The sequence below is a fragment of the Amblyomma mixtum genome, chromosome 2 (assembly GCF_055824585.1).
Source record: "Amblyomma mixtum isolate Tamu chromosome 2, ASM5582458v1, whole genome shotgun sequence".
NCBI classification, from domain to species: Eukaryota; Metazoa; Arthropoda; class Arachnida; order Ixodida; family Ixodidae; genus Amblyomma; species Amblyomma mixtum.
Window position 1 is genome coordinate 113575989 of NC_143013.1, and position 14001 is coordinate 113589989.

A 14001-nucleotide genomic window follows, 5' to 3' on the forward strand; every position below is an offset into this window, starting at 1 on the left:
CCTTGGGTCCGTGACAGTATGATACTCTCACGTAGTGGTGACTGCTGTCCGGCAAGCAGCAGAACAGCGAAAATGGCTTCCAAATGAAATTCTTTATTTGTGCTGACTTGCGCCAGCAAAGAACTGAACCACATGGCGGCGTTGTAGCAGTAGGTGCGCTCGGCGTTTGTCCAACAGAATGCCCACCGTTCTCTACAGTGCTCGATTTAAAGCTGATAGCAAACTTTCGAGACGCAGCGTGCAAAGATGCTACAACTTTCTAGAACAACATAGAATCGACTCCGCCTAGATGCGATAAATCTGGTCGCGTTTTGCAGTACAAAGTGAAAAGTAGCGCGCAGGGAGGTTTGAAGATTCAACAAACGAACACTACAAAAATTCGCGACATTGCTCTCCACTCAAAGAAGCATTAAATCAAATCTTTAAAAGGTGCCTAGAATCAAATAAACCAATTGTACAAAAATCAACACCAAGTGAGGAAACGTAGAGTTCTTTAGAGCTCATAATAGGGCTTTAGACAGAAAACATGGACAACTTCTGGTCAAACTTGGCGTCGCTGGTATGCAGTCATTTCGTCATGGACGACTTCACAGACCAGTTTGCCTAGTCGTTGAAGAACCATGTATGGGCCGAGGTTGCGGTGCAAAACCTCTTTACTCCATCCGCGGTCGCGAATAGGCGTCCGAACGCAGAATTACTCGCTTGGCTTCAAGTCCGTGTTGGGTCTTAGTAGTTTGTAGAGTGTGGCGTCGGTTCACTGCTCGTCTCTGATCTGTAATCAGGGAAGAGTTCGGGCTTCTGCGCGTTGCAGGTAGGCGGCGACGTCGACGTTATCTTCCTCGCTAACATTGGGCAGCATGGCGTCTTGCGTGGGCATGGCCTCTCTGCCATGGACGAGCCTAAAATTCATCATCTGCGTGGTCTCCTGCCCTGCGGTGCTGCAGGTGAAGACAAAGTAAAGAAGGATGACGTTCCAGGTCTTGTGTTCGACATAGACATACATGGCCAGCATGTCAGTGAAGGTTTTGTTCAGGGGCTCAGTCAGACCGTTGGTGTGCGGATGGTATGCAGTTGTCCTCCGGTGGCTTGTTTGGTTATAATGCAGGATGGCTTGCGCCAGTTCCTCTCTGAACGCTGTTCCTCTGTCCGTGGTGAGCACATGGAGGTCGCGGTGTTGCAGAAGAATGCACTGCACGAAAAATTGGGCGACTTCTGCTGCTGTTCCGTTCGGTACGGTTTTTTCCTCGGCGTAGCGGGTCAGGACGTTGGTCGTGATGATGATCCACTTATTTCCAGGCGTTAATTTTGGGAAAGGGCGAAGCAAGTCCGTCAATCTGCTGAAAGGGCCTTGAGAGGGGTTCAATAGGGTTCAGAAATCCTGCAGGCTAGTTCGGATGGGTCTGTCGTCGCGGAAAATCGCAGCAGGTTTTTGCATAATTGCGACATCGCCAGACAGTAGGGGCCAGTAATACGTCTCATGAATGCGGTGAAGGATGCGAGAAAACTCGAGATGTCGAGCTACCAGCTCGTCGTGTGAAGCCTGAAGAACTTCCGGCAGACTAGCATACACACCAAAGTGGTAGGCTGTTTTGTTCGCTGCGAAGTTTTTCTTAACGAGGACAGCATTCTGTACACAGAACGAGGACAGTCCTAACTTGAACCAGGCGGTGGAGGGGGGGGGGAGTGGGGGCGGCTGGCCTTCGAACTAAACGAGGACTGTTCTACCTTGAACCAGGCGCTGTGTGTGTAAGGGGGAGGAAACCTTGCCTTCGAAGTACTCGATGAGGCGTTTTAGGCCGGTGTCCGCGCGCTGCTGCGCTGCAAAAGAGCTGGAGCTGATGAGTCCAAGCCACGCATCCTCATCGTCATCCAGCGGCGATGCATCCACAGGAGCTGGTGACAGGTAATCGGCGTCAGAGTGTTTGCGTCCGAACTTGTGAACGACGGTGACGTCAACACCTGGACGTGCAAGCTCCATCGGACAAGGCGGCTGGAGTGTTCCTTCAAAGTGGCAAGCCAGCACAGTGCTGCGTGATCGCTGACAACCTTGAACGGTCGTCCGTACAGGTACGGGAGGAATTTCGACATAGGACAGACGATGGAGAGGCATTGCTTCTCAGTTGTAGAACACTTAGCCTCGGCCTTGGAGAGGGAACGGCTACCGTATGCGGTTTCTTCCTCCAGCCCGTCGGTTTTGTGAACAAGAACGGCGCCTAGGCCTACGCTGCTTATGTCGGTATGTATTTCAGTTTCGTCCTTTTCATCAAAGTCCGCGAAGATGGATGGCGAGTGCAAACGACGCTGAAGTTCTTTGAAAGCTTCTGCATGCGGCGCTTCCCATTTAAATATTTAAATAGCACATCTTCCTTCGTCAGTGGAGTCAGAGCTACGAAGATGCGCGTGAAGTTCTTGCCGGTCCAGTGTGTCGTCGATTGAGGGAGGGGGGTAGCTAACCTGCTTTATTATGTCGTTCAAGCGGCGGTAATCAACGAAGAATCCAAGTGCACTGTCTTTCTTCCTCACTAGAACAAACGGTGCCGCCGAGGGGCTCTTTGAAGGCTGGATGACATCGTCCCCAAGCATTTTTTGCACTTGGTCCCGGATGGCTTCTTGTCCTCGCAGCGACACACTGTTGGGGCTTTGGCGGAGAGGTCGGAGGTGCTGGTGGCTTATAATTCGACGCTTGGCAACCGGCATTTGTGAGAAGTTTGGTTATTAAGAGAATCACCCGCTGCAGTTTTGAAGCAAATGCTGATCTGGTCTTGTCTGTACCGGAGCTGGGCTGGGTTGCTGTCGAAAATGGGCGAGTCCTACTGGCCAGGCGGATCTTCCAAGGTTGGGTCAGAGAGGGCGAAGGAATTTCGTACGTCGGATATTTCGCCGACGATAGCAATCATCGTTCTTCTCATAACGTGGCGATATTCTTATCTGATGCTAGTCAGCAGTACTTCATCTTGGCCCTTGAGGAAATGTAGGATACCTGTTGCGGTGCCGATTCCTCAGTCCAGAAGCAATCGCATCTTAACTTCTATGATGACTTCAGTGCTCTTGGCTTCGGTGAGGCCCATAGTGACGAGGACGTTGAGCGGGTGGGACGCTTACTTGTCCCTCCGGAACACAACAAGGCAATGTGGTGTTCCATATTTCTCATCGAAGGACGGACCTCGTCCGTCGAAAGCTTGATGAAATTGGATCATCAATCAATCAATAAATAAATAAATAAATAAATCAATCAATCAATCAATCAATCATTTATTTCCAACATATCGTTGGGGGTCCCTAGGCGGAAAAGCTGTTAAGAAACAGCTTGAGAGTGCCTGGGGCACTGTCGGTGATCCCGGTGGTCAGTGATCGCCAGATTATCATTAAGGAAATCCATGCCCGAGTTCACTGCTTCGCGCGAACATTGCCTTGCGCAACGAAGGTCGCAGGATAGGTATGTTCCTTGACATTCATTCGCGCTGTGCCTTCTCCTCATGACGTAATCAAGTGGCCCCCTGCACCGCGAATTTCTAGGCCATCCCAAGCAGTCGTGAATTTCCTAGGCTGCGCAGCGAGCGTTCCATTCATATAGTGTTCGGCTTCAGTGTCGACTAGAGCAGTAACTTTCCGACCATAGTTAACCATTTTTAGGTTGAATGTCCTGGCTTTTGCGTTGCACGTCGTCCTCGGCGTCGGGTCACAGCTAAGTCAGGCACGTGAATCGTGGGTGTCCTCGAAGCTTTTTTTCCCTGGTGGAAGTCAGAGAAGCGCCGTGGTTGAGCTCCTGTTTGCATGTGGCATAGGAGTAGTGGGTGCGGCGTCTTCATACGCGTGGTCGCTGGAGGATCTTTCGTTTCCTAGGTAAGCAACCTCACCTCCACTGGATGCTTTGCTTACTTTTTCCTGCGAAGGCTAGGGGACTCTCCTCGGAGGGCCACGGTGTAGCTGCAGCCCGGGGATGCAAAACGTGTTGTGCACGGCGACGAGAAGCTGGACACGCGGCACGACGGCACTTACTTCCAAACGCGCAGGTAGCCCTCGATTTTACGTGATCGGTGCCCAGGCAGCGGTCTTGAGGCGTCGATTGCGAAATACCGCACGCCGATGCGTCTTTACGGGTAGTGGCGAAGTACAGGCGCCCACATCTTTAGGTGGCGTGCGCGAGCGGCGACTTTTCTGTTCGTCAGCGCCATATGACGGAGCGAAGTTAGAAATAGGATGAGGCTAAGCGCATGCTCACAAAGCCCGCTCAGCTGGGGCCGTCGTCTGCTAGGCTGTTCCTTCTTAAGGACGTCACCCCTTCTTATCGCGTTTCGACGAGCAGGCAGCGTGAGTAGGCCAATGGTTTTGCTCGCATTTTACGTTCCGAAGAACAGCGTTGTAGCAACCAAGCAGAGAAATAAAACTGAAAGATATGCTGAACACGCTAAATCAGCCGAACATAGGTCCTTATCATTATGAATGGAGAACATGGGTCATTATCGTTATGAAAAGGTTATCACTAGCTCAAGCAACAATCTGCAAGTCTTCTTTTGCTTTCCTGGTGAGGTAGCGAGGGGCATCTTCGTCCCAGTAGGCACGTATGATTCTGCCCACTGAAGCTCCAGCCACTCCAGTTGCTTTAGCATCTCCTTCTGGGATGAGCCGCCCAATGACATTCCTATAATTCGGAGCCTTGTCGCTCGACATACACGGAGTGGTATCATGATAACTGTTCCGTACTGCTGCGAGCACGGCTGCAGAGCAGCTTCACTTAAGTTTCACAGCGGCCTTTTAGTTTCGTCGCCACACTGAAGCTTAAAGCACGCAGAGTGTTGATAAGCGCCCTTCGTGCAGATGAAAAAATCTTACGCGTCACTAGCTGTTTGAGCTAGTGATTATAAATTGCAGTCCATAAAGCACAATCTACCTGTTATATTAAATCGCCATAAAGATATGAATAACTTTTCGCGTAAAAAGCTACACGAATACTTTAGTAAATTGTAATTGCCTTCTTCCTTGCATTTTCTAGTTATATAACTCTGTATAAGTGCCCTCTTTTGTGTGCTTTGTATATATGTATGTACTTTTTATATGTGTATACTCTGTTTAACTTTAGTATTGTATAGTATTTCTCCGTATGTACTGCCTGTCGCTGCTCTGTAAACGTCTCCGGGACTCAGTCAAGGCCCAGTCGGTCCTTTTAGCCTGGAGAACGCTCCAGTGTATAACTGGAGAATAAATTGAATTGAATTGAAATTGAAGTAACACATGAACGATATATGTTCTCCGGCTTATCGCATGATTCGGAGAGTTCGGCCTATCTTTCAGTTTTATATCCTCGCTTGGTTGCTACAACGCTGTTCTTCGGAACGTAAAATGTGAGAAAAACCATTCGTCTACTCACGCTGCCTGATCGTCGAAACGCGATAATAAGGGGTGACGTACTTAAGAAGGAACAGCCTGGCAGACGACGGGCCCAACCTAGCGTGCTTTGTGAGCATGCGCTTAGCCTCGTCTTATTTCCAACTTCGCCCCGTCATATGGCGCTGACGCGCGGAAAAGTCGCCGCTCGCGCACGCTAGTTAAAGATTTGGGTGCCCGTACGTGCCCGGCGAGGCCACAATGGTAACACAGTGGGTGGTTGTCGGAATTACTCCGTTCGTCGCACTTGCTAGAGCCGTTGCGTCACTCATAAGCCGGAAGTGCGGGAGTTAGGGGGGAGTTGTTCTTGCAGAGCTGGATCCCGTCGAAGAGGTCTTGGGGTCTCGTCGAGGCGCAGAACTGCATAGCCCGGCGGCGTTGTTCATGGCTTCAGCTTCGGTTTGGGTCGGCGGTGAGAGGGAGCAAAGTGCATTCAGTGCTTGTTCACAGATGATGCCCCTGACTGACGCCGCCTCAGTCTGCTGCGGCTGCTGTGTTGGAGATGGCAGCAGTCGGCGAAGTTCTTCAAGGACAGTTTAGCGTATTAGATCTCGCAGGCTATCACTGCTTGCAGGGGTATCATCAGGGGAGCTTGCCGTAAGCACTTAAGTGGTCGGTATTATTCAGTGTCCGGGCATCAAGGCCTTTTCGATGGTAGAAGCTTCCGCTACGAACTTAGCGATGATTTTCGGAGGATTCCGGATCAGGACGCCGAACAGTTGCTCTTTTTTTGACACGCATGGCAAAGGTAAGCTTCTTTTCTTCATTTATGTCATGGTTGGCGCGCCTGAAAAGATTTCATTTCTTCCACATGCCGCAGTCACGGTCTGGTTTGGGTGTAGAATTCATGACGGCAGCAGGACTTCAGCTCTTTCGCTCCGTGCGACGCTAGTGAACGTATCCAGTAGCTGCTTCTTGAAGCTCGCCCAGATCGTGAGGGAACATTCATGGTTTCGAAACCACGTTCTGGCCGGGCCGTCCAATGCAAAATAAACGTTTCGAAGGTTGGCGCTGTCGTCCCAAAAGTTCAGTGCTATCAGATGGTCGTACACGTCCAGCTAGGCTTCTGCATCTTCGGGTGGTTCTCCATGGAAAGTCGGTAGCTCAGAGGGCTGGCGAAGCACGGTGAGCGTTGACTACACCAGGTTCCATTGTGAGGGGTATCTCAAGATGGCAGGTCAACACCTCCACCAGATGTCGCATCATGAGTAGGAAAACAACGAGAATGGCTTCAAAACGAAACTCTCCATTTGGGCTGATTGCGCCCTACAAAGAACAGAATGACTCGCTGGCGGCGTCGCACCAGGCATACTCGGCGGCCGTAGAACATATTGGCTGTGCTCAGTTAGAAGCTGATAGCGAACTTTCGAGATAAAGCATGCAAAGCTACTACAACATTCTGGAACAGCGTCCAATCGGCCCCGCCTGAGTGCGATCACTCGAGTTAAACTGGTCGCGTTTTGCATCATAAAGAAAGCGATAAAGCGGCATGCCGGCGGCTTTGAAGAATGAGCAAACAAACAAACACAAAAAAGATTCGTGGTAATGCCTTGGAGAATCTTTCAGAATACCTCCGCTTGCATTCGTTCCGGATGGCTCACTCTCATACAATGCTTGGAATATCCACTTGCGCTAGTAGGTTCTTCCGGTCAAGGTCTTTGAATTTGTTGACAGTAAAAGCCGCATGACTATGCAATCCGGAATAAAATCACTCCTCAACGTTCTGTATAACATCCAACATGTTCTCATCACCCAGAGCGGGAACATGACGAAGACGAATGCGTTTGGGGCCTTTCCTTCGCAGCCTGCGCACACATTTCTCTGACCTCTAAAACAAATGACTCGTTAAGGTTTCGGATGCAACAGAACACTAACAGCCGCGCCTTTCTCTGGAGGCTACTCTCGTTAATGTTTTCAGACAACATTTTAATGAGTCGCTAGTGGAAGGGAAGCTTCGAAGTTCTCGTACCGAATCCGTGGCTTGTCTAACATGTTCAAAACAATTCGCCGGTGCTTGGTGTGTTTAGCCCAATTATTAAACTATTGTGTGCCTTCAAACTGGCCTAGCCTTTCTTCAGGCTAATATGAGAGGTGACCATTTAATGTGGGTTTGGTTTAGGGTTGAAGGCGGATGACTGCTGCAGGTGTCGCAAGGCTGCTAAAGGCGGTCGCAGAGAAATTCACTGTTTGCCGTTTAAGGTGAGGGACGGCTTTCCAGGAACTTGCAGGAACAGTGCGTAAAAAGGACACCCGCTCTCAGCACTTGCATCAGATGTCACGTGGTGATGACCACAGGAGGTTATGAAAACGGAATGCACTAGCAGGCGGCCTGCATTAGAGGGGGAAATTTTCCAAAGCAAGTTTGCAGCAGCGAAAGCATAGGCGCACTGGGCGGCCGTAGATGCAGGGGCCGTAGGTGCTAGTTGGAGTGATTGTAGGGGGGGGGGGGTGGCTTGGAAAAAGACAGAACATCAGAAAATCCTCTCTTTTTTCTAGCCTGTTCTCAAGGCATGGAAAGGCGAAAATAATTGGGCGTCGTTTCCCAGCCTTACGGGGTATTCATAAGTGGGAGACCTCCACCCCTCTCGAATGTGTAGTGTTGAGACATCACAAAATAACCACACACCTTTAGGCGCCCGCGGCTGGTATATCATGTGGATGTCAACCACACGGGGGCCAAGAGAGCTTTAGCTCGGCCAGCACAAGCGTGCCCTGCCCCACGAAGACTCGCCAGCGGCTACCACCATTCATGAACAAAAGGATGTGGTAGTTGAACAAAATGAAACTAGCAGCGACGGCAGGGGCAGAACTGGTGCACCCACGCCGCTACGCCTGGAGGGCAGGGCATGGATTTCCGCCGGCAGGCGACGTTATCTACTGTGCCCTGACAAAGCCCACATCTGTGAATCTAGCTTAGCCGATGTTATCAACGATTATTCTGGTCAAGACTTGATGTATGATAGACACCTCTGCCATAGTATGCGCACGAATGAAGCGCGTTTGGTATAAATGATTCAATTCCAAAATAATTTGTTGTTTTAGCGCGACATAATAATGCAAAATATTTATGCGTGAACGCTTTAGTTCTCGGACTACACGCTCGTGAGTTTAGGCGTTTTTTTGTATACGTAAGGCTGTAAACATCATAGATGACCTCCAATCTGTCGCCCGTCATTTGCACCTCATTTCGCATACCCTGCGCCTTAGTAGCGTATAAAAAATAACTGTTGTTGTTTTATATATGGCTTAATTATTTCAAGTTAACTCTTCCCGCAGTCCGCAGAACAACCCTCTAATAATGTTCAGGACGATTTTTTTCCCTCTTGGAGAGTTTGTTCGAACGTACAGGCGTACTCGTTACCGGAAATTATCGATGTCCATAAGTAAATGTGAATATGCGCAGGAGAATGCCCATTATTTTTTCAGTTAGTTTTTCCTGGGCAGACTCTGTAGGCGCTTACCTGCTAGCAACTGCAACTCTTCGGGCTTGTAGTTCCGACGCTTGGCCAGTTCCTTCTCGTGTGAGTGCGTGCAGTGGGCAGCTGTCAAGACCCATTTCCTATCAATTATCGTCCCGCCACAAGCGACCTGCAACAGAAGGAAAAGATTACAGAGATCTTTTGAATCCCCTTGATTGAAACCGGTACTGCGATGATCACGGATATATTTTTCTGACTTTCGGTCTTCGCCAAATAAACATACTAAATAGCGCAATACCAGAAAAAAAAAATCTGTGTCTCTTCAATTCACATCTTCACAAACGACGATGATTACGAACTCTAGACTTTTCACTTTCGTTTGGAATCAACTCTGCAGTGTGTAAAGGATTTAAGACCTTCGAAAACGTCAATTTTTCTAATTCTCGAGGCCTTCATTTCAAACGCAAAGACATAGCATCACCGTGATCATTCTCACACTAAAAGGAATGCTCTGTGCAGTCTTATGATGTCAATGTATAAGCGTGCCTTACGCAGCGTGAGTTCCTCGAGATGATGGAGAAATGGCGATTTCCACATGTTAACTAATGTCTTTATGTACAGGTATTAAGGTACGTGATGTACTCTCACAATACATCTGAAAGTTAAGTCAAGATCAGTGTACTCGGTGCTATGTGTTGCCGCACTTCAATAATTTCAGTACACACTCCATACATATGTAGTTTCCGAAGAAAAATTGCAACTCCTGTCCATGAATAGAAGGATTCCATTTTTAATGCTTATTTCTTTATTCGGAAATATTCCTATGAAACCCAACATGACCAAAATTAAGTGACTGAGGTGGCCACTTCAAATTGTCCTTTCACACCTCGCCTAGATAACTTGGTTATCAAAATGTATGAGGAAATTGAGCTGTGATTAGACGCGAGAGAAATGTGATCATATGTTACTGATTGCCGAACTCAAATGGAAACGTTAAATAGGTCGATGTACAGAAAACTGTCTACACGCTCTAGGAGCGAGCTCCAAAGTATATTGTCATGCTTGAGCATGATATTATCCGGTGAACGGTCAAATTCTATACAGCATTTCGGCACCTTTTCGCGCCATTAAACCGTGTTCGAATGGCATCCACTTAAAACATCATCCAGCGAAGGTGACGCACTGACATTCTTATCGTTAGGCTCAATAACTGCTTCAGAGAGAAAGACACTGCATTCCACACTGCATTCCGCTAGGTTAAGGGGCAAGTTAGAGGTGAGAGGTAAAAGATAGGAATTTAAAATATTGCTTCACAAGAGACATTTGGCTTTAAGTGAGGAAGAAAACTTTAATGTTCGTAAAGTGAAGCTTACTCTCAAAGCTATTATTACGGAGTACGCAGTAAACATGGGAGGTAGGATCGTTAAACAGGGTCCAGCCAAGTTCCCTCAGGAGACGAAAAGTGTGATTAAAAAACGCGAAAACGTGAAATCGTTTAACGTACTGAAAGAACAGAACTATCAGAGCGATCAAAGTTAATAAAGAAGCACAAGATATCTTAAATAATGACAAACCTCCTTTACATAAGTAGGTTCATGGGGTTTAACATTCGGAGCGACCGAGGCTATAAGGGACCCCGTTGTGGAGACTTTCGGATAATTTAGACCACCTGGGGCCCTTCAACGTCCGATGACATCGCGCCGTACATGGGCCTCCAGCATTTCGCCTCCGTCGAAATGCCACTCCCTTATGTAGATAATGGAGATAGCTATAAAGAACGATTGTAGCCTAAAGGTGATGAAAAGGAAACTAGAAATAGGCAAAAATGAAGCATATGCTTTAAGATACAAAGAGGAAAATGTTGCTGAAAGATTGTCTACGGTAGTAAAGTGCCGAGGTCTTCTGCATAACTCTGCGCAGTAGCCACGGTGAGCACCAGTTTAATACACCAGGCAGTTGGGCAAAGCAGTGCGAAATTCCGCCAGTAACAAAAAAGGAAGTGTAGAAACCTCTGTTAGCAATGCAAAAGGGTAAAGCAGCTGATAAGGATCAGGCAACAGCACGTCTCTTGGAGGAAGATCGGGAGATTGCGATAGAAGTCTAGGCCAGCTTTTTACGGAATAATTTATGACATGGAGCGTACAGGAATTCTAAAGGAAAGCTAAATCATTTTAATCCTCAATAAAAGCTGCTTAAAGGATAGGTATAATTACAGATCATGAGGCTTACTTATTCTCCATTGCCTGCAAGGTATATAATAAGGTTATCACAAGTAGAAACAGGACAACCTTAGGCTTCACCAATCAAATGAGCAATCAGGCTTTCGCAAAGGCTGCTCGACAATAGTCTATGTTTTCACCGTATACCAGTGTTTCACAAAAGCGCAGAGTATAACCAAAACCTTTAGATAACCTATATAGCCGAAAACTGTACCCTCCACCGATTAAAAGAAAACGTTTGACTCAGTCGAAACAGCAATAGGCATGCAGCAATACGGAATCGAGGTACAGAAAAGCCTAATGTAGAAGCACTGGAACATGTCTATAATGGCTGCGCTGACACCATAGTCCTCCATAATTCATCATCATCACCTTCATCAGTCAGATTAAGCCCGCTGTACGAAAAGGCCTCGCCCATGTCTCCCCATATAACCTGCCCTTAACCAGCTGCGGCCACCATATCGCTGCAATATTCTTTATCTCATGCGCCCACCTATCTTTCTACGGCCACTTGCTACTTTTCCCTTTTGTTGAAATCCACTCCGTTACTCTTAAGGACGGCGGTTGTCTTCCCAGCTGATTACATGCCCTTTCCAAGCCCATTTTTTCCTTTTGACTTTGAGTGAATGTTTCCTCACCCACTATGCCCACTTGCAGACCCATAACGTCATGCCTATCATTTTACTTTCTATAGCTCGCTGGTTTCGTTCACTTGAGCTGAGTCCTTTTCATTAGCCTCCACGTTTTTGCCTCCTAGGTGAGTACCGGTAAGAAACACCTGTTGTATACGTTTCTCTTAAGCGATATTAGTCATCTACCATTCACGATCTGAGAAAACCTGCCATACGCCACCCACCCCGTTTCTATAAGCAAGGGGCAGAGAGAGATCTTTCCAATCCTATTCACCGCATGTTTACATGGAGTATTCCGTGATCTAGTTTGGAACAACTGGGGGAAACAGTTAATGGAGAATACCTTTCTAAACTTTGATTCGCTTATGAAATTTCCTTGCTATGTCACTCAGAGGATGAGTCGAGAAGCATGGCCAATGATTTAGACAAGCGAGCAGAAAGGTTGGTCTTAAGATTATTATGTAGAGACCAAAGCAATGATCTACGGCCTAAGGAGGGCACAGAATTTTCACGAATTGTCGTGAGACGCCCGAAGTGGTAAGGGAATGCCTCTACTTAAAGGGAAACTGCATAGGGTTTAGAAATCAGCGAGCTTAAGAGGCTCGAATGTGTGAAACTGGCAGGTAAAGCATGTGAAGTCTTTTGGGGCTAGCACTTCAAATAGTGAAGTAATCGCCGATAAAAATCCGGACGCCCTTAAAGCTTCTCCGCACAACTCCAACACCAAGTAATGGGTGCATGATGACGTCATCGATGATATCGGTACATTTCCAAAGCAGAAATACTTGCTTTGAAGGAAAAAACCAACGCCACCGAAGGCAAACCCTGCCGAGAGTTAGTCGGCAGCGTCTAACGAGTGAGGCCATGGTGTGGCTGACGACAGCGGTAATTTGAAATCATACCTGCCAAGACGTCACGCTCAATTTCTCTGCACTCTTCTGGTGCACTCAGCAGAAGAGCAAAAGTCAATCGTCGTTTACGTCACTGTTTTAAATGCTAGAGCAAGAACACTTGGCATGCTTTACCTACAGTGTATATAGATTTGAATCATTGAATATCGTCAAATTCTCAAAAAAGTGCTGCAGTTGTCCTTTAAGGCATGTAGTGCGGCGGTGTCGTCGCCTCCCTGTGCCTCTCTTTACCGTTTTTTGTTTGTTAATTTAACTACTGAATTGGTGTAATTATTTTATAATTTTCTTATAGATCGATTTATTTACTCTGATTATACTATCTTTTATATCAATCAACCATTTTGGTTTTTCAAATTTGCCGCCCTGATTACTGTCCCGTCCACTTACTATATCTCTGCCCAGCCTATTCAACCATCCAATGGTTTTTGCTGGCAATTAATTAACTAATTATTCTGTGTCAATAAAACTTTTTGTTCGATTAATTATAACTCATCAAAAAAATATCATTTAATTTCAAACTTTATGTTGACTCGTTTGCCTTATTTTTACACTCTTTTACCATCCACAGTTTTTTGCCGCCCACTCATTATATCGACGTGCGTGCGATTTGGACGTTTTTAAAAACTTTTATCTCTAATTAATGACCTAATCATCTTATCGACAAAAAGTTTTTTCCGCAGCATCCTCGCACCATCCTCGTTCGATTACAACCACTCGTTTGATGCTACCTCTTCTGAGAACGCCACAACTGCTGCGGACACCTTTTGCGGACACATTTTGCTGACACGACCCCGCCGACATATCTTAGAAAAGCTTTCATATTAATAAAATAAGGTGGAGCTCATTTTGCAGTTATTCACAGATCAGGAACAGCAGTTTACCAATATCCCTGAAGAGAAAACCTTTTAACAGCTATGTCTTTCCGGTCCGCGCATGTGGGGCAGAAACGAGGGGCCTATAACGACAAGGGCTCAATTAAAATTGAGGACAACGCATCGAGGTATGGATATGAAAATGATAAGTATAACAGGAAGAGACAGGAAGTAAGTAGAGTAGGTCACGGAACGAAAGCAGGTTAGAAACACCCTAGTCGAAACTAAGAAGAAATGGGGTTGGGCAGGCCATGCATTGTGAAGTCTAGAAACCGATGAGATAGAGAGAGAGACTTTAAAGAATAAAGGAGAGGTCCGCCTGGTTATGAGCCTAGCATGCTACTCTAGAGAATACGATGGTTGTTAAGGGTAACCACTGGATTCGAAAAGAATGCAAAGGCAGCAGGGGGCGGCAGAAAGATAGATGGGCGGATGAGATTCTGAAGTTTGCGGAGATAAAGTAATCGCGGTTGGCACAGGACGGGGTTAACATGAGTGATATGGGGGAGGCCTTCGTCTATTAATGGGCGTAGTCAGGACGATAATGATGATAACAGGTCCAC

General features: G+C 47.1%; 1 protein-coding gene across 1 annotated transcript in view; it reads right to left on the bottom strand.

The window, feature by feature from the left end:
• LOC149360625 (complement factor B-like) overlaps positions 1-14001 on the bottom strand; it is a 205803-nt gene that overhangs the window by 43965 nt on the left and 147837 nt on the right. The window contains exon 15 of the mRNA XM_089572417.1: positions 8847-8973. Within this exon, the coding sequence (XP_089428543.1) occupies positions 8847-8973 (127 nt within the window). The remainder of the gene's footprint in view (positions 1-8846; positions 8974-14001) is intronic.